This window comes from Episyrphus balteatus, chromosome 3 (assembly GCF_945859705.1).
Source record: "Episyrphus balteatus chromosome 3, idEpiBalt1.1, whole genome shotgun sequence".
Taxonomy (NCBI): domain Eukaryota; kingdom Metazoa; phylum Arthropoda; class Insecta; order Diptera; family Syrphidae; genus Episyrphus; species Episyrphus balteatus.
The window spans coordinates 8,198,256-8,220,398 of NC_079136.1; the positions used below are offsets into that span (position 1 = coordinate 8,198,256).

A 22,143-nucleotide genomic window follows, 5' to 3' on the forward strand; every position below is an offset into this window, starting at 1 on the left:
CACTGTATTTCGAGCAATATTTACAGAAAATGAAGTGTCTTAGTTTTTCTTATGAAAAACATTATGTTACGTATACAACTCAGTGACCCAAATCGATTTTAAGTTAACTTAAAAGAAAATTGTATAAATCAGCACTGATTGCAGTTATTTATTGGAAAACTTTTGCAAATTTTGTTAATATAATATCTGGGCTGAGTAATATAAAAACCACGAAAATTCAAATAAGAATTTAAAAATCGTTAAATTATTGAAATTTTTTATTTATACAAAACTACATCAAAAATTTTGTAATAGATGGTGTACTTTGAGAAGAAAAAAATAAAACGTAAATGCAAATACAAATACAGCAAATAATTTAAAAAATTGAAATAAAATATAAAAACAGTTGTGCAGACTTCGAATCATATAACAATTGTTCATAACAATGAATTGTCAGAGACTTTTTGAAGATATAAATGCCAAAAGCCTGAATGAACTACAGATTCGGTATCAGCGAAAAAAACATATGATAGTCCCCTTTTGTGCAGGGACATATGTAAGTACACAGATTTTTCGAAATTCCACAAAAAAGTAAGACAGAACTCCCTAATTTCAAAAAAAGATGTAGGTTAAAGGCGCACAAAGATTTTTGAGAAGTATTAATATGTTAAAAGTTAAAACTGAAGAAACGCAAAATTTTGTTTAAAGAATATAAAATTAATTAAATTAATATATTTATTAATAAATTAAAAAAAATTCATGTAATTTTCAAAACTGCTTTTAAAGGCTATTTTATGAAACTGGCCTTTGAAAATCTTAAGCCTGAACTACATCAAAACACAAAGTAAAAAAAGTACAAAATCTTCTTCCCCCTAGTAGCTTGTTTGTATATTTTTCTTTCATTTAAAAAAAGTATTCGATTCAAAAAGCTTGAAGAAGACCAAGCTTTCAATTTTCACAAAATTTTAAAAACAAATACACTCAAACAATATTTTATATCCTTTCCGTAAGGTAGCTCTTCGATCACATAGTTCCTGTCATTTTGCGAAAAAAAAGTCGTACTTCCTTTAGGTCAAATTTTCCTCTAACTCAAATTTTTTACCGTTTTTAATGAAACCGCCTGCAGCAAAAAGATTAAATAGATTCCTCTTAGTCGAATTTCCCTCTAACTCGAACCAATTTTCGTGTCCTGTGGCAATTCGACTTAGATGGAGTTGACTGTAATTTGTTTATTTTTTCAATTTTTTACTTGCTCTATAGGGCAAGTATTGGTTTCGTGTCGAAAAAAAAATTTGAGGTTTTAATCAAAACCAACACTACGATGATGGAGAATTTCAAAAAAGTGGGTCTCGCAATTCCGTCCGTGCGTCTGTACGTCTGTGCGTCTGTGCGGTTGTGCGTCCATCTGTACACATTTCCACAGCCTAAACGGGTGGACGGATTTTCTTCAAATTTAGTACAGATGATTTTTATAGAATTCTGAAAGTTGGTTTTTTTTTGTTTTTTTATATCTCGTTTAGAACGTATACCTCCCATACAAAAAAATACGATATTGCGAATTTCTCGAAAACGGCTCTAACGATTTTGATTAAACTTTGTATACGTAATATTTAAAGCAGTGGCAATAAAACTGCATTTTTATTTTTTCTCAAAAAAGTCAAATAACAAAAAAAAAATTTTTTTCATGCCCTAAATGTCGGCTCTTCCTCAATATCAATTTTTTTTTTAATTTAGAGCCAGCTTTTAAAATCTACAAGTAGACTAACATAAAAGTGCTTTGAACTGCAAGAGCAAGTACGTGCGACCCCAGTCGTGCATTTTATTTTATTTGAAATTTCAAAACTTCAGAAACAAAAGAGCTTTTTTAGTTAATTTTTTTCCAATAGATGTCAGGTAAATATACATGTGATTTTTATATTTTGAACTTTGTTTACTTTTTCGTACTTTTTTGACTTTGTGTTTTGATGTAGTTCAGGCTTTATAAAGAATCTTTCGAAAATTGACGAGGTTTTCGGTTTTAACAACTTAATTGACTTTCTAAAATTAAGTTTTTTATTTGTCTGCATTTTTTGTAAAGGTATATTAGAGGTGATAGTTCAGCAGTGTTGTAATTTTGGGCCTTCTTATTATGTCTGAAGGTGGCTATAAATCCGCAAGACTCTTCTGTGAACCCACTTAGGTGGGTTATAAGTCCATAATTGATTTGTGAACTTCTAACCCACTCAAGTGGGTGAATTATGGACTTTTGTCCTATGAACTTATGACCCCTATCCGAGAATTTTACATGCATTTACTTTTCTAGGTGTTAAATTAAAAAAAAAAAAAAAGAATCGCAAAACATAAATTTCTAATAAAATTTGGCAAATGAACAAATAAAAAAGATTAGAATTTTTGTGAGTTTTTTAAGCAGATCTTCTTAAAGCCCATTGAATTATTTCACGAATGATGTGCTTAGTATAATGATCAGTAAAGATTTTGTATCAAGTAAATATCTAGAATCTGTGAGTGACTACAACAGAAAAACAACAACGACAACAACACTACTTCTCCGACTATAACTTGTGACATGCATATTTTGAATATAGCGGACACTCAGGAATGCTATAGTTACATAAGAAACGAAGTTTAGTTCGAGAATCAATATGAGCGTACCTCTCCCAGGACAAACGACGCGGTGGATCCGCTGCTTCCATCATAGAAAAATGACCATCACTGTTCGACATTGTGGCTTTTGTCGTTTGGTTCAACAATTTCACAAGGCGACACAAGGCTGTGTTAGTTGAACTGGGTCCAATGCTACCGATACCACCTTCACGATCCCGGCTAAAACCTCCACCACCACTGGTTTCATCTTGTTGCTGTTTACTTCTGTTTGAAGTCAATAGGTGCTGCTGATGTTGTTGTTGTTGTTGGTTTTGCTGATGATGATGATGGTGTGTTGGCAACTGCTGTTGATGGTGATGTAAGTTCAGAGGGCAAAGATTTTTCTTTGCTGCCTGACTGGTGGCCGATGTGTTTGATCCCGTGGAAACTCTGTAAGCTCTGGCCGCGACAATGTGGGGCGCTGGTATCCTGTTACGATTAGATAACTTTACATTAAAAACACGTTTTTTTTTTACGTTTTACTGTGTGAGAGAGTAGAGAAGAGGAAGAAAGACTATGTTTGATGGAAAAGGATATAAGTTGGTATATTTAGAAGGAGGCAGGAGATGAAAAGGATGAATGTATCCTTTGGGCTTTGAAAGAAAAAAAAAATCACAAATAAATTTAATGGTACTTTGTCGATGGTAGAATCAAATAGGTCAGCAAAAAAAAAAAAAAAATCATCCTCCTCCTCTTCCTTGAAAACAGGATTGCTTTTACATACACTCTTTTTTGTATACATATCGACGATTTCGGATTATAAAAAAAAATGTAATAGAGATTTTCGAAATCGATTTAAATTCAGGGAAAAACCCCAACCGCGCATTTGCACTTAATTCGCCTCCAAAGAAAATTCAATAAGATAAGAAGAAAAAGTATAAGATTTGCATACATAACTAACCAAAGTGTCTTTGTGCCAAAAGATTTTTACTGAGAACTTTTGCCGATAAGTTAACAAAAAATGGCAAGCGATTTAAGTGGTAGAGAGATGTTCGGTGGAATGGTTCAATAAAAATGATTTGAAAAGGCAGTTTTGTTGAAGGTTACTTGCATTTTTTGAAAGTAAGAAGTGAAGATTTAAAGTTTGGTTTTTATAAGCTTTTGTATGCAAGACGATGTAATATTATCTTACTGAAACTTTTAACAGTGAAACTGTGTTGAAAACTTAGCCTTCGAGCAAACGATGACATTTTTTTTCAATGGCCATAACTCATTTTCGAAAAATAAGAAATACAATTTTGAATTTTAATTTCTTTGCATTCCCAGGCGAACAAAACTTTGTGCAAACACAGTAAAACACACAGTAAAAAGTCCATGTCTGACTCTGATGTCTTTGCCGGTGGGACGAGTAAATTCTAATGTAATTCATGTGTCACTCAGTAATATGACATTCAATTTTCATTTATATGAATGTATATTGTGATGATTGGCTGTGCCTTTTTGCCCATATAGCATTTTTACTAATACATTCTAAACATTGTCCCATCAACATGATTAGTTTAAGCATGTCTACAGTGTAACTTTGTCAAAAGAATTAGGGAGCGGTGTGGTATCATGAGGGATAAAGAAAAGTAATTGGGATTGATGGATAAGTTAAACCTTGCTGCGACATGAGTTGAATCTTTAATTTTTTTTTCTTTTTAGTTTATGTTTTGAAAGAAAACAAGAAAGTTTGGTTTCGGCTTTCGTTTTTTTTTTTTTTATTTTACTTTGAAAGTAACGTTCGTTAGTGATTTTGCATTTAGAAATATTTACTCGCATAATTATGTAATGGTATCAGGAGTTGAGACTAGTGGATTAACCCTAAACGGGATTGTTTTTTTATGTGGGTGTATTGAATACCTATGCTGTCTTCTAGAAAATCTATTATGTAAGTATTGGAATACATATATGGTTTGTATATTGGTACAAAGCATATCGAAACCACTGAATAATTGGAAGGTTGAGTAAAACGAACGCTGAATCTTTTGGCTTCGAACTGTGTCACCAGAACAGAAAGAACCAGCTCTCAAAAGATTTCAAACGTCTTCTTTGATTATCCTGTTCTGTAACCTTATCAGCTTTCGTTTATAGAAAAACTTCTCCGTAGCTTCTATAATAAAAGCTCAGCTAATATCATAACGACAGTCTATTTCTAAAACAAATTAAATTTTTAATTATTATCTGCAAAATCGAATTCTCGAATTCAAATTAGAATTCACTTGTGGTAAAATCTTGTTGACCAGCAAAATCGCACCAACAGGGACTTCTATAAAATTAATTTCTGCAAAAGTATCATCTACTTAAACAATTTGATTTTTCAAACCTTCAAGCTTTATGATGTTGCCACATAAAAACTTAATTTGAATTAAAAACAAAAACAATGGGAAAGATTGTGTATTTGTGTTTAGAATTTTTTATCTTTTTAATGGTTCATCCAAAAGGCTTGACAAAATCATTTTCTTTTATAAAACTGTCCGCTCTACAAAAGAGCTCTTATTAATTTTTTTTGATTTACCCCCGCGTTTCGAAGATATTAAACTTTAAAATATATAAAGTAATTTTTTCTCATTTTTTTTTCCGATTTTTTGACGAAATTTTTAGGGTTTTCAAAAAATTTTCGAATATTTGTATTCTATGTTGTGTTTTGGTTTCACAGATCCTTTTATATAACTCTCAAACCCCTATAACTATCATATTAGATTTCTTCAATAAATTCGAATTATTCATTTTTTCAACTAAAAATTATTTTAATTAATTTTTTGCGTCCGTTTTTTTTTAAGTTTATAAATGCAATTTTGTAGAGCGTTCAATTTTATACAAGAAAATGATTAAATCTAGCCTTTTCGATGAACCATTAAAAAGATAAAAAATTCTAAACACAAATACACAATCTTTCCCATACAAATCGTATGGGAAATAGAAATTTGCGAAACTTTTACAGTATTTTTTTCTCGTCATTTTTGAACAAAAAAAAATTTTTTTTTTGAATCAGTCTGGTGCACATATGGCAAAGCAAAAAAATCAATGATTTTTAGACTTAAAAAAATATTTGTATTTTGCGGTTTTTAAGGTGAAATAGAACATATCAGCTTAAGCTTCTTAACAGGAATGTAATATGGACTGCACTCAATCAAGTAAGAATTCTAATTTAAACAAATAACATTTAAGGCGCAGTGATCTCACCAGTGGATATACTTTTTCTAAATTATAAATTAAAAAGGTCACTGTGGTGTATGCGTACTTTTTTTTTTAAGTGAATAAAAAATAATGCTTCTAAAAATATTAAGAGTTGGGCTATCCTGGGTTAACCTTGGGCAAACAAACCACGGCTAACCTTGGAAACGAACCAGTAGTTTTGAAAAAAAAAAAAATACAATTAGCATTTGGGGTGCCAACTTCTCATAGCCGAGTTAAGCCCGTTCATAAAAACATTTAGACCTATGTTTAGGACTTAACCTGCCTATGGTCATCTGAATTATTCTTGATTTTTTTTTTGAATATCGACGGTTAAACTTCATAGCCTCGTAAGTCTAAAAATTCAAAAAAATATTATTAATGCAAACAATTCAGAAAATTCAGAGCTATCTTTTGGTATATTCAGCTTAACAATGTTGTTCTGAACATTTCTCAGTAATGACAAAATTCAAACACTCGTATTGATAGATCCCATACAAAAACAAGAAACACAACATTAAGTTTTTTGATTTCTGAAAAACTTGCAAAAACGACTTACGAGGTTATGAAGTTTAACCGTCGATATGTCAATTAAATGAAATTACATCAAGACTGATTAAAATGATTTTTGCAATCATCAACTCTCTCACTTAAATGGCCAGACCCAATGCATAAACTTGAAGGTGGTAATAAAAATAGTTTCTTTTTTAAACATACGTTTCTGTCAGAATCCACCCAACTCTGAAAAATAAATTTTGTTTGGGTTTGTGACAATTTTCAGTTTACTCGAATTTGAAAACTATATTTAGCCACAATCGAAAAAAAAATTAGAACTATTCTATTTGACGTTAATTTATAGCCCCAAAGAACAAAATTCTCTTTTTACAAAAATTGTCTAAAATTTCCAACACAAGTGCAAGTACTTATTTTTCATCTGAATTGTTTTTTTTTCCTACAGTCATTTTTTTGACTGTATTATTTAACAAAAAAAAAAAAACTTTAAACAATAAAAGCTTTCATTTCCAATATTCCAATAGCTTAAAAAAAACCACCCTAAAAACATATTCGATTTCAATACCAAACACAATTTATCACTAGAAGAATAAAAAGACAGTAATTGGTTTAAAAATGTTCTAGATAGATATTTTTTTACAGTTTGTAGATAGAACATAGAGAGTGTTCTTTATGGAGCAGAGTTGGGAAATAATGATTTCTTTTTGTAATTAATTACAGATTTCATTTCAATTACATGTAATTAGTAATTGAACTTTTTTCAATTACAATTACAGGTAATTGTAATTGAAAAAAAACATACTCCCATTACTTGTAATTGTAATCGAAAAAGTTCAATTACTATACAGATGTAATTGAAAAAAGTAATGGATTCGAAAGTAATTGAAATGAAAAACAGTTTTAATTACATTTTTCTGTAATTGATTACTTAAATTGTAATTCATTACATGTTTTTATAAATTACACTGGCCAAAATTTTTAAATTTTTTTTTATTTTGCACATAGATTTATATAAAATTTTATGGATTTGGGTTCACAATCCCCAAAATTCGCATTGGTTTTCTACCAGCAGTTGAAATACTTAATTTTTCACATTTGGGGACATGTTCATTCGTGTTTTTAAGTTTCGTGTATTTTAGGCGTTTATAAAAATTTTCCAGAAAAATGTATATCACACCTAAAGTATTTGGGCTCAGTGAGCTTAAAATTTGCATTGGTTCCTTTCTGAAAGCTCTAATTTTGGAGATATATTTTAATTTTTCATATTTTTTTTTATCACATACGTTTTTATGTTGTCCTGGAAAAATTTCTATCAAATGTAATTAATACAGTCAAATAAGGTGAAAAAAGGAGTAAACCTCGGAATGAATGCTAATAGAAATTTTTTTTGCTCAATATCTTCGTTTTGCCATTCTATAACTTACCTCAAAAGTCTCGAAAAATCATTATAATAGTAGCAAACTTACTAGAAGAAAACCTTTAAAAATTAATAGAGTAACCAAATTTGGCATGAAGGTGTCGTATATTCACAAAATAAGCATCACATTAGTATTGAATTGTCGTTAAAAATGAGTTTACGACAGACTCATAAGAACCAAGATATTTTGAAAATTAAAACAAATAAGAATGCTTTGACAAAAAAAATAATGAGATATCTCACAAAAAATTCTATTATAAATTTGAAAAAACTTCTTCGCTGTGTTTTTTTAATAACGAAAACCTTAAAATGCGATTTTCCAGAATACCAAAATTGGCCATTAAGACAAAAAAATTCTCGGGTGACGATATGACAATTTGGAGTCGTCATTTCATACCATGAATTAAGTTTTGAAGGTCTTGTTAAATATTCTACGAATCTTCTTTCAGTGCAGTTTTTTATTGATTTTCAGTATTTACCAGGGGCGTGTTTCGGAGCTTATTACCTCAACTACATTTACTACATCAGCAACCTCAAAAATCATTAGTTGAGTCTGATTGACCGTCGGGAAATATTTTGAATGGTCTAAATAGTGCAAATGTCCGAAAAATTGCTTCGAAAAGTCCAACAGGCCGCCGCAATTAATGTTTAAAATGATTGATGTAGCTGATGTAAACAATGAAGTAAGCTCTGAAATAGGTCCCAAGTAGTAAGCCCAAGTAGTAAGTAATAACCTCTTGAAGATATTTTGAAGCCACTCCAACACTTTTCATGGCATCTTATGACAAAACATATTAATTCCGTACCATTTACAAATTATCTCGTAAAATGTAATTGAAGAAAAACATTCAATTAATTACATTTTCGTGTAATGATTACTTTAAAAAGTAATCATTACTGTTTTTTTCATAATTACTTTTGTTTTCAATTACATAAAAGTAATTGAATTACAAGTAATCGACAATTTTCAATTACATGTAATGGGTAATTGAAGAACTTCAATTACTCATTACATGTAATTGAAAAAAATGTTGCACATTTCCATTACATGTAATTGTAATTAAAATTTTTTCGAATCATTACTTCCCAACTCTGTTATGGAGCTCATCTGCAAAACAAAAAAAAAATAGTTCCAAATGCAATCAACTACGAACTAAAGTCCATTTACAAAATAAAAAAAAACAAGATTTTTGTTTTTCGTATTTCAATTTGGCCAATTTAAAATAAATTTTGAAAAAGATTTTACCACTCTAAAACTTTAAATAAAATAAAATTCAAAATTATCATTTTTATCTAACAATGAATCCCAATCCCAGACACCAGAGACATTTTCTAAATAAATTAAATCACTTCATTGTGTCTAAATGCAAATGAAACCATGTTGGGATTAGAAATATCTCAAAACTTTTTCCGACCAAAATAAATTTCTGCATTATTTCAGGCTAACTATAAAACAAAGCCTCAAGTCAGGAATCTCTCTGATTAAAAAAAAAGTGTAATTAAACAACACATTTTTTTGTAGAAGCTTTACAAATTCATTCTGCAAAATTGGAGAAGAAACAAAATGCGAAATGCCATTCTTGTGTTCTTCAAATTGCTTTGAAAATTTCATTTGAATGCGCAAAGTTGCCCACACAGATTGGAAAAAGTCACTTTATATGCATCTTTCTAGGCTATACAGAACCTAGGACGTTACGATGTAACGCAAAGCAATTACTTAACTGTGCACTTTTTTCTCCTTTGAGTGTTTCTTTAAATATGTTGTAGAAAAAAAAAAAGGTAGTTTCATATAAAATATTCTTTTTCAAGTTTTCAATCTCTGAATGCAATGCGAACGCCGCCCGACAGCAGCATTCGTCGACGGGTAGAGCATCTAAAATAGGAATGCTTTCTGGAGAATGTTTGCCTTGAGGACAGAAAAGTGTTTACACTGACATCTCTATGTTTAAAAAAGTTCTTAGGAATTCATAGTCGAAGGTTGTTCGAGAGACAGAGTTGAGTGGGTGCATAAAAGAAAGGATAAATCAAAAATAACTTAACCTCACATTTTGAAATCTTGATTTCGATTTGAAAAACAATTTATGTTGTTGACTTAGATACTTTCACAAGGACTTTGGAGAGATTTTTTAATAAAATAAATGAGGGCTTTTGAAACAAAAGAAAAAAAAAAGATTAGTTTTATTTTCAGAACTAACCTTAGGACAACACTTCCATCTGGTTGACACTCAAAGTCTTCACAATTATACGAGTAAGGATCTACATTGCTTAAAGCTCCTAACGATATACCTCCTTGTGAACTGCTTGAAGATTTCCGTCGATATTCCAAATTACTATCATCACAAACAACAGATCCTCTTGGTTTTGGCAGCAGTGACCACCTGTGTGAGCTTGTACTCCCGTGCGGTTTATCTTTGAAAATTTATTTGATAGTGTTTTATTTTGAAACTTTTTTCTTCAAAATTCTTACCATTTTGTATTCGATTTGTTTCAGTTTGTGCAGCAATAATTGATATTCCAGGTACAACAATTGCTGGCAATGTCCTTGAGCGCAATAAAGGTGGTGGTTGTTTGCGACATGTTCGTGTTTGGTTAGCTAAGGCGGCTTGCTGTTGTTGTCTAGAATTAGAAAATTTAAATATTTATAATTTCAATGTTTTTTTTTTTAAGAGAAAATTATAAAGCAAACGGATCTAGATTGTTAAACGAAATAATTACTTGAGTGTAAAATACTCAAAAAAGGAACAGTAAAAAATGTACATTATAGTTTTGGAAAACAAACACACAAACAATAATCCTTGGTTAAGGGAATTGCATTAAATTGTGGTAAAAGTTTATCATTCATTTAAGTTTACCTTAGAATCGACAATGACGAACAGCTGAGAAAATCAATGTTTAAAAACTCAGGTGGTTTGAATAAATACATTTGACTATTAGGTGTCTTGTTAAAAATAAATCCATAATAAATCGTGGAATTACTCCTTTATTAATTTTTTGGGAAAAACTTAACATACTCAAAAACTTGTTACATATGTATTTTGTATTACATATGTGAAATATCAGCTGAGGTGGAACTGGGCGCTCAAATTTATCTGGTGAAGTTATTTGGGGTTTAGTATAATTTTATAATTTTTCATAAAATGCCTTTCTTTTTTATAAAAACCCATAGTTACTTGATATTTTTGACAAATAAATTTTGTTTATTTAAATCTTCTGTTAATGTACATTTTTTGCCAAAAATAAAAAAAAAAAAAATTTAAAAAAAAGTGATTAACTCGACACGAAAGAAAATGAGGAATTTGTTTACTTGGTTGTCGGGGAACTTGTGGGCTAATCATTTTTAAGCCGAATTTCAACTCCAAAACGAGTGCAATCATGATATCATTAAATAATAATTGCTACAAAATCTGATATTTCCAAGCAGATGAGCGCCCTCTTCCCATGACTTAAGAGAGCTGAAACTTTCAGCATATTTATGTTAGTATTAATGTGTCTAACAAAATAAAAAATGAGGAACTAATGATTTATATATTTTATTTGTTTGCCTTTTAACGTGGACCACACTTATACACATCTTTATCAACAGAAAGTGACATTGCCATAGAGGAAAATTGTTTCTGTCTCAAAAATGCCTCTATAGCGAATTTGTTTAAAATTTTGTTGTTAACTAATGTAAGTTAAAATGTAGAACCAAGTATAGAATTTCGTTACAGTTATAAATTATAATATTCTTGTCTAAATAAGTGTTTTTTTTTTTTTTTTTGTAGTTTATTGCTGTAAAGTTTTATTTATTTTTGAAACAAGTAACAATGTAAATTTAAATATAAAGTGCGAAGAATTATATCGCGTGACAATTCCTTGTGAGGATTATTTTGACTCTACAGAGTGATTCAGTAGCAATATTTGTAAAAAACTAGAGCCTGTAGGTTGGGTTGAGACAAGAAAAAAATCATGTTGGAGGGGGGGTCTATTCCCCCTCCTTTAGCGGGGAAGGACAATTAAGTAAAAATTTACATAATTTGGAAAAAATTTTATTAAAAATCAACGGTTACACCTACAATAACGTCCTATACCTTTTGTAAAGCTAAAAACTTAGGCCCATTTGCTCATACGGATCATAAATTTGATTCATAGCTAGGTCGAACATAGCTCTTATTTTTTACTTAGTTTATTCCAAGTTTCTAAAAAAATAAAATTAAAAACCTCACATAAACCTAAAATTGTGAATAAGTTGGATAAACTGTCAAATTTGTGTGCTGCAAAATCTTGTGTAGAAAATTTTACCCTCCACGGATGATTAATATGGAAAATATATTTGCACGTAAGTTAAGTTCAATTTTAAGTAATCTTTTTTAGTACCCGTGGCATTTTTTAAGCCATATTCCCTCGTATTTTGTAAAATAAATTTGCTTAAGTAAAACATAAACTGCTTAAGTTCTACAATTTCTTCCACCTAAGTTATGTTAAACTTAAAGGAATTTATGACACAATTTGAAGTTCGTGCAAACCATTATGTAGAACTTAAAGGTTTATGTTTCACATAAATATTTAAGACTCGTTTCAGCAAATGGGCCTTAGTCTATTACAAAAAATTTAAACAAAGCCAATTTATGCCACAGTTTTTGAAAAATTAATTTTCAAAATCAAAATTTTGAAAAAAAAATCAAACTAATTTTTTTCAAAATTTTATAGTAGGTTTCCATGATTATGACCGATGAAAATTTTCAAAAATTTGTCACTAATTCTTTAAATAGAACGCTAAAAACTAATTTTATTTTATTTTTTCTGTACAGTGCAGTATTATTACGGTTGTATAAAATTTTATGCCACTACGAATTTTTTTTTTAAAGAGGCAAAGTCAAAAAAATTGATGATGATAGAGACCACCATTATTTCAATATTTCGTGTGTTTTCCTTTTGTTTCAAAAATGTCTTTATTCTTTCGGGAGCTCTGTTTTTACTTGAATGAGTTGTTGTTCCGTGCTTGTAATGATTCAGCCGGGATCGGGTCAAAATTCTGGCTTCAAAATTCTGCCTTTTTAACCCTTTCGAACCCAAGCTATGAAAATCAATATTAAAAAATGTTTTTTCGGTATTATCGGGTCAAAAACATCACAACTTAGAAATATGAATAGCTTATTTTCCAAAATAATAAATAGCAAAACTAATGTGTTTTTCTCATATTACATGTAAGTAACATGCACTGCCTATGACCACCAAAAAAAGTCGGGGAGCTGAGAAAATAACTGTTTATGAAACTATAATGTATGCTACTTCTTCTAAGCAAAAAAACAAAACACTTTCTGCATTAACATTTTTTATATCTGTTTTTCAAAATTATGAGCATAAATAAAAAAAAATTTTTTTTGCAAAAAAAAAAAAAATGTGAATTTCAGTCCCTTTCTCGATAAAAAAAAATTAAAGGTATGATTGATTTGACTAACTTTTTGTAATAATCCAGTAACTAGGCATTATTATCTATAAATTAAGCCATCGTAACCTAAAAATGTTTAATTTAATATTTTTTACGAATTAAAAAAAAAAATGTTACATAAGAGTAACGCTGGGTCCGAAAGGGTTAACGAAAATTCTTTTTTTTTTTCAAAATTCTGCTTTTCAAAATTCTGCTAGCATTATACTTGAACAAAAAAAATTCTGCCAATTCTGTTTTTTTTATAGCATATGCGCTGACTAAAGAAAAATACACCTCATTAATGTAATTCACCATTGGTAGGTACTTTCCCAAATTTTTTTGTTTAAAATGCATAGACTGACTTTCTTTCAAATAAAATCTATAACTTATTGGAACCGATGTTGTTTGATACAAGATATTCCTTTTCTTATTCAAATTTTTGAATATTCATCTTTATTTGACAAAAATTAAAAAATTTTGAATTATTTTCTGAAATGTTTAGTATTCAAAACCTTTTCTTAATATTTTCAAATTTATTCATTTATAAAACAAAAATTAATATACATTCAAAGAATGCAAATTATGTAGATAAGTAATCAAATAAACAGATAATTTTTCAAGAAGATGATTTTACAGAATTTTGCAAAAAATTAAAAAAGGGTTTGGAAAATGTTCAAAAGCGCGCGCTTTTTAACATTTTCCAAACCCTTTTTTAATTTTTTGCAGAATTTTGAAAAACAGAATAATGAAAAGCAGAATTTTGAAAAACAGAATTTTGAAAAACAGAATTTTGAAAAGCAGAATTTTGAAAGCAGAATTTTGTAAAGCAGAATTTTGAAAGCAGAATTTTGACAAAAGAATTTTGACCCCGGCAGAATTTTGACCCCAACCCGATTTTTATTTTGTAACACAGTGTTATATATCGTACTCAACTTATTGAAAAAAAAAAATGAATTTTTAAAAAATCAAGCGCAAAAATTCTTTGATATTTAAATGGCTTGAAAACGCTTTTAAGTAAACTTATGTAAGCTTCATTCAACACAAATAAGTTTGTGATTTTCAGATTTCAAATGTCGATTTCGTGAAAAGGATGTAGATGCAGATGTATATGTTTCAAAAGTTGGCCTTTTCATATTTAATTTATATGAATGAATATCAAATAGAGTGAATCTATTTCGCCCAGATGATAAATATTACTGATTTTGTTATTTTTTTAATAGAATGTACTAAGAAACATAAAATGTACATTATGTAGAAATCAATCATTCATACTTTCATCTTTTTTTCAGCTTAAAAAATTTTGAATTCAAGGAAAAAGATTTTGTTTGACTTTGATTCATCTTTGACAAAAAATTTTAATCAAAGCTTGCATTTGAAATTCATGAAAATAATAATCAAACCATATACTCAAATATTCATAATTTTTGTCGATTTCGCAACCCATATGGTCACCCAATAAAAAAATATATATATGTAAGAAGTGTGTATATAACAAATAAATCAAATCCTTTACAAGAGATGTGTGTAGTACACTGTACACACTACAAATGCTTAGATGACTTAATTTTGCAATGCAATAAATGGCATTTCTGAAAAATGTATAACGAAACATAGTTTGTTCGAGCAATGGGATTTTTTTATAATTTGTTGTGTTGTAATATCTCATATTTCTAGATTCATTAAAATATGTTATTCTCATATTTTATACTTATAATCTACATGAATTTCCAAACTTCGTCCTTAAAAAAAAAAAACAAAACAAAAAAAATTACATTATTCTATGAATTCCCCAAACATCCATCGCAGCCTGATGAGTTCTATAGTAAAAGTTAAAATGATAAAGTGTTAATGTCATCTAGTTGCCTTCAGAGAATTGTTATACCCAAAAAATAATTGGAAAAGTCAAAACCAAGAAAAATCATCTTGACTAAAATGAAAACGAAAACACAAAAAATAATTTCAACACAGCAGACACCATCTTTTGAATTCATAAATTTGAGAAGGTTCTTGTGGTATTATCTTCCTTTAGTCCTTTCCCACTTCGAAATATGTATTGAAAAGGATTCTGTTAACTTTTACTCTGCCTTCAGGGTGTACTCAAGTGTATATACAAAAAAATTGCACACAGTCTCAGTCTCAGTCATATCGCACAGACTTTGGCTTTGGTTAGCTAAAATTTTGTATAAATGCAAAGCACGTTGCGTTTGTATTTATGGTTTCACTCGACGCTTGCCGCATGACTAACAAATCAAGTTAAACGAAAGAATTGTGTACTGATTGTGTGAAACAAAAAACTGACGGCGAAAAGGAATATCCTTTTAACCTTTATCATTTGATACTGCCTCAATCAGAAAGGTAAAAATTGATCAAAAGCACGCAGGTGAAGGAATATTGAATGACAACAATGAAGTCATTGTTTGTAGAGATACAGACCTTGGGCAAAAAGAACATTTATTTGGATTCTTCATCAGGATTGTGGTGCTGGGAGAAAAATGACAATGCTGTATCAGGTTGAATAGGCTAATCAAAATAATATTTGCCTCGAATATTTCCAAACAAAGAGGAAAATATTTTGTCTATGAAATACAAAAGAATTTTCAGTATTTTCCTGAATTAAAAAGTTCGACAAAAAATATTGAAATATTGAAGATTAAATCCCAAAAAGACTCCTGTTGTGGTGTTTTTGTAAAGAAGAGAAACCAAGGTCTTACACAAACTTCTTAAATAAATGTTATTATTTTATAGCAGTTTTATCTGATATTTACAAACCTACATTATTTGTCAATAATACCTTCAGAAAAACTTGTATAACTAATTGTCTATGCACAAACTAAATACAATATTAATATCGTTCACTAATCAACCAACCCAAAGGACATGGCACTTAACTTCAATATTGATATTTCCGCACGAATAGAGCCTTTGAGATAGAAACGAATCCAATAATTGTATATAAGTTGACGTCTATACTTAGGCAAATATGATTGAGCTCAATTTATCATTAACCATGAATCAACCCCTTAAATGTATCATAATGAATGCTCCCCTGACGCCAAAGTTAATATACTAACCAGCACAACAAGGACATTTTCAATATATTAATCTTCTGTAGGAAAATGGATGTTTACTGATTTCGGGTTGGTGTGGTATCAAAACACTAGAGGACGATACACGTAATTTCAATTATATCAACTTGCTTGCAATTCAATGTCACGTATTGAGACAAATAAATGTAGCAACTAATGTATCATTCATATTAACGGAAAAATTGTTTTTGGTACATTTTGGGGACATAAACTTGGTGGTAATTGGTTTGGTTCGTACAAATAATACAACTCGTTCAATCCCAGCATGTCAAAAAGTTAATCTTTGAAAGTCATATATAAAAACGTTTCAATAAAAAAAATATGTGCAGATAAAATATATTCTTTTCAAAAAAAAAAAAAAACTTGTCAAATATTGAATAAAACTGCTGTAAAAGAAATACATAATGAAGAATTGCTAACCAGCTAGGACTCACGCTAATTGAACTTTTCCTTAATCGTTTTTGAAAAATCGAATTGGAATTGAGTCATCTGATTTGAATTGAGTCAAACATAAATAAATATTTTCTGTCTGTCCCAACAACGTGTGGTTTCGCCGTCAATTTGGAAAAAGACGTTTTTTGTGATTTTTTCGACTTCTGTTTACCGTAGAATGGATTTTTGTTTGTCTTTTTTTTTTGTAGACATTTATTTTATTCAATAATTTTTTTACTTGCTCTATAGGGCAAGTATTGGTTTCGTGTCGAAAAAAAAATTGAGGTTTTAATCAAAACCAAAATTACGATGATATGGAATTCCGAAAAAGTGCCTCCCGCAATTCCGTCCGTGCGTCTGTGCGTCCATCTGTACACATTCCCACAGCCTAAACGGGTGGATGGATTTTCTTCAAATTTGGTACAGGTGATTTTTATGGAATTCTGAAAATTGTTTTTTTTTTTGTTTTTTTTTTATATCTCGTTTAGAACGTATACCTCCCATAGGAAAAAATACGATATTACGAATTTCTCGAAAACGGCTCTAACGATTTTGATTAAACTTTGTATACGTAATATTTAAAGCAGTGGAAATAAAACTGCATTTTTATTTTTTCTCAAAAAAGTCAAATAACAAAAAAAAATTTTTTTCATTTAACAAAATTTTGCCCTAAATGTCGGCTCTTCCCCAATATCAATTTTTTTTTTAATTTAGACCCAGCTTTTTAAATCTACAAGTAGACTAACATAAAAGTGCTTTGAACTGCAAGAGCAAGTACGTGCGACCCCAGTCGTGCATTTTATTTTATAATATTTCTGTATAAAAAATGATTGACGAAAAACAGTTAAATGTTCGGACATGGTCGTTGATATCACAAATTTTATCGGTTTAGGTTCATCGAACCTGAAGTCAGAAATATTCTTGGTTTTAGAGTTATTATATTAATTTATTAAAAAAAACGTGTTTTTTGCATTTTATAACGGCAATATTTCAAAAAATAAGGCCAATAATTTTTTTTCTAATTTCGGATTCGAGTTCAGCACCCCTAAAACCTAGAAAAGTTCTTTTTGATCTTTTGGCAAAAAAAAAAGTTTAATTTTGTTGACCATTATTATTATTGCAAAAATCAATCGTTAGATTATAACTAAAACAATTATAGGCGTACAAGAAAAATTTAATATACAAAAATGTCGAAAATTTAGAGTGTAACAAAGTTATTAAAATTTTTTTTGCTCAGATAAACCTTAACCGAGAAAAAATGTAATACTCAACTCATCATCTACGAGAATTTAAAAAATTTTCGTCAATATTTTTTTTATAGGTACAAAAACATTACAATATTTACAAAAATGATTTTATAAAAAAATTAGAGAATAACTTTTTCTACCAAAAAAATCAAAAAAAATTCATTCTTCGATAAACAGAAGCCAAGAAAAAAAATGGCGTTTTTGGGGCAAAAAAAATTTGTTTTTATGTTTGTATGTGTATAATAATATAAAATAATATAATAAAAGGATTGAGTAAATGCATGTTTGTAGAGGACTCATTTACGTTACTATTTCACAAATTAACTTTTTTCTGTATTACACCGATCGATGGGAAGCATCCCATATCTACAAAAGTGACTATTCTACTTAAAAAGATAATAAACTTTTTATGAATGTAGCTCAGTTGTGAACCTGACTCTTAGAAACACTGGCGTGGAAAAATTTAAATTTTTTTCTAATTCGAATAATTTTGCGGTTTTATGAAATATTAGAGGAGTTATTCCATTCATAAATTATCTTAACCACTTAATAACCAAATGCTTTTATTTTCTCTATCTACAGGAATAAATTATTTATTTTTAGTGCCGTACTAAAAGAAGTAGCTCCAATAAAATTATCAAAAAAAATCAATTAATTTTCAAAAAGGACTTATTGTGGCGTAGAATCGTGAAATTTGGTTAATAAAAAATTTTACTATATTATTCGCCTATCTTTGTTATGCTGGTACCTTTAAAATCCGACTTGTAATTGTCTTTTCTATAGTTTGAACTCAATACCTAACATTTTAAAAATCACAAAACTTTATTGCCACCAGTATACCTTTTTATATAAAGTAAAGTAAAAATCTACTCCAAAAAAACAAATTTACAAAAAACTACATTAATGTCGTAAAATAAAGTCAACTTCTCTTTACTTGACTGCTACTGTTTAATTTAATTTTGTTTTTAAAGTTTACTTAATTGGTGAGAAGTTTAAGTGCTAAAGTTACTCTAGACCATAACTAAATAAATAAAAAGGATTTATTAGCTTTTACCTTTTCTGAGCTTAACTTTTTACATTTTGTCCTTACAATCATTAAAATTACTTGCTCAGACATAATATTAAAGGGTGTCAATTTTGTGTATTCATCGATTGGCAAGTGGAACGTTGAAGCACTTAAAATAATAAAAGCAAATAATATTTTATTAGATACACACTCGTTAAACTTTCATACGCGACACATCTTAAATCCATATACTAAAGCCCTGTCATAACCGAGGTTATAAAATCAAATTTATGGAGTTTGACTCATTCATCAAGAATCCATGCTCCCTGTCAATTTCATGCCCATATAAATGTACAAATATTTCAGCGGCAACCATCATTCGCAACGACATTCTCTTGACATGGAACATAAAATGAAACCATATGCTGCTACTGTTAGTTATTGATATTTTTGTCAAACACACAAATCAAAAACAAAAGGACTTTATACAAAGTAAAATGTCAAAGCTTTTAGTCAACATAAAACAATGCAAATGACTGCGAAATATTAAGTGTCTAAGTGCTAACTTACTTTATAGCATCAGGAGAAGTGTAATAGAATTTTGTAAATGGACTAGAGTAAAAAAAATAAAATAAAATAAAGATTAATAGCCTTACAAATTCCAACTTAATGGACTTTATTCTTTTTTCATGTTTTCTAGATAAAAAAAATGTAATACCATCGAAAGCTTATAATATTCTTGTCTTATAAAATCATCCTAAACGTGTCTAAAATGAAATAATGACTTTATTTTTTTCTTAAATTTGAGAAACAACAAAATGTCAAACAAAAATCAAAAACACAACATTCAACTTTAAAAACATAGACAAAAAATTCTCACCCTCAAGTCAGTGCCACGGTATTTTACAAAGGATGTTTACAAGCATTTGTACCTTCTACTATGCCCCAAAGGCTGACTGCCTGAAATTAGAGCCTCCTCAACTTTATTTTTCTTCTTCTTCTTCTTTGCCCAAACCAAAAGAATATAAATTTAACAAAAGAAAAAGCAGACATTATTCCCTCGGGGGCATAACACAAGTAATCCTTAGAATTGTGAATGAGAAAGAATAAACTTTCCGACCACCAAACGCCTTGTTAACCATTTCTCCGAGGCAAGTAAAAACTTTTTTTTTTTCAGCACCTTAAAATCAGCTCAAAAACTTTTGTTGGATGCGGTAGGTTCTCGTTTTGTTTGAAAGGAATGGAGCCTTTCGCAATGGAACAAAAGTTAGGCTACAGAGAAGAAGATAACACGAATGTACGACAGAAAGTCGTTCTATCATTCAGTCGCAATTTCTACGGTGAACATATTTTATCTCGATTTGTACAAAAAGTGCTGTGGAAAAAATATTCCTAAAAATACAAGCTGAATAGCAGTTTTTTTTTATCAAAATGGCGCCCTGTAGAGGATTTTGTTATACATTCTTCGCCATTTTTTTTGTAAGCTACTAAATTGAGTCATTAAACCCTACAAGACACACAAGTTTAAAAAATACATACAAAATTGAAAATTTTCATTTACACAGTAGTGTACAGAAAATTTTAAGGACATTATTTTGATTGAGTGTGACCTACATGATCCAGCATTTTGTGGTAAAATGTGTAACCATTTTTCCGTGACAGATCTTTTTTGATATCTCCTTATTAACATTTGAGTTATTCATTTCCATTTTTGCCATGCTTATTTTCTATACCCTCTTTGTGTCTTGTGTCATTTCACTTTGTCACTAATTTGTAGATAATAATGAATTATTTCCTAACTTGAAAAATATTTTATTTGTATATTACTCTGTGTTTTCTACCAGACAGATGCAAAATGGGTAAATATATGCTAAAATGTATCTTCGATAAAAACATTAAGGGATTCTATAGGAACATAGAGATGTTTTAAGGCTAATGATAAAATCATTAGGAAGAATAGCACGCAAAAAAGTTTTTTATTGGAATTTTATGGAAATTTACCTAAAAATACTCTAGATATGTATATTTTCAAGAAATATACCTACAGCTAAATTTAAACTTTTTGTTCGAAATTAAATTTCCATAAAATAAAATATGTATCTAAGTACAAGAATAATAAATATTAATAAAGTAGGGGAAGTGGGGGCAAGACTGCCTATTAGGGCAACACCGTTTTTGTACTGTGTTGTATGAAAAAAGAGGTTGTCTGTAAAGCCGGATTACGGACGATGATTTTACGTGATAACGTAAAATGAGTCAATTGAAGCGTTTATTTATTTCAAACAATCATAATTTACAAGAAAAAGCAAAAAAAAAATACCTTTTTTACTTTCTCATTACCTATATTAATTTTTTTATTTTAAAAGCTTACAAAAAAATTATGCAATTTGAAAGCCAAGTATTTCTTCTTCAGAATAAAACCATTTTTAAATTTTTACAATGCGCAAAAAGTATAAAAATAATTTATTGAAAACAATCATTTTCATCAAAAAAAGGAAAAAAAACATGAATTTTTATCTTCTCACGTCATTAATTCCATTTTTTTCCCTAACAACCTTTAAAAAATTTTATAGCTTATTGTCTTAGCTCAAAATATATATATCAATTAGGTCTACGAGACATCTACAAAAAGAGCTAGAATATTTTGAACTCGATCAAATTTCATTAAAAAAAGCAAACAAAAAACATTTATTTTTATGTTCTCAGGCTATGGAATCAATTTTTTTGTTTGACAACCTATACAAAATTTACTATGTACTATGTGATAGCTTTTTATTTCACCTTTCATATGACGTATCAATCTCATTTCAAAGATGCCTACAAGAGAAGTTAGAATTTTTTAAAGTCAACCATGTCGAATTTCCAGACTGAGATTACGGTACTTCCCACACTGGTGGCTGTTCGGGGGGCAACAGATCTCCACTGGTGTTTTAAGGTTTTCCGCAAGTTTCTTGAATTAACATTGTGTAGCTTGTAGTTAGTCTACCGTTATGTGTGATATACCAAATGAAAGGTAATTGTATCAAAATGGTCATAAAAGTTTAATAAAATTTCTATTTGCTCTTGGTCAAAAGTTATAACCTGTTGAATTTTAAAATTTTATTTTACCGTTATCTCAAAATTTTGTTTACGAAAATGATTCGCACACATTAAGTCATGGTTATGGTCTATCAGTACTCCATATACTTTATTCCTGTATCTATTAAAGAAAAAAAGATAAAAATAAAAAACGATGAAAATCGGTTAAAAACGGT

General features: G+C 29.3%; 1 protein-coding gene across 8 annotated transcripts in view; it reads right to left on the reverse strand.

The window, feature by feature from the left end:
* LOC129913874 (uncharacterized) overlaps positions 1 to 22,143 on the reverse strand; it is a 128,023-nt gene that overhangs the window by 93,923 nt on the left and 11,957 nt on the right. For 7 of the 8 annotated variants that reach the window (XM_055992825.1, XM_055992829.1, XM_055992828.1 and 4 more), the window contains exons 2-4: positions 10,176 to 10,324; positions 9,904 to 10,117; positions 2,632 to 3,051 (exon numbers count right to left, since the gene is read on the reverse strand). In XM_055992825.1, the coding sequence (XP_055848800.1) occupies positions 2,632 to 3,051; positions 9,904 to 10,117; positions 10,176 to 10,324 (783 nt within the window). The remainder of the gene's footprint in view (positions 1 to 2,631; positions 3,052 to 9,903; positions 10,118 to 10,175; positions 10,325 to 22,143) is intronic. The other variant, XM_055992827.1, reaches the window with a different exon arrangement.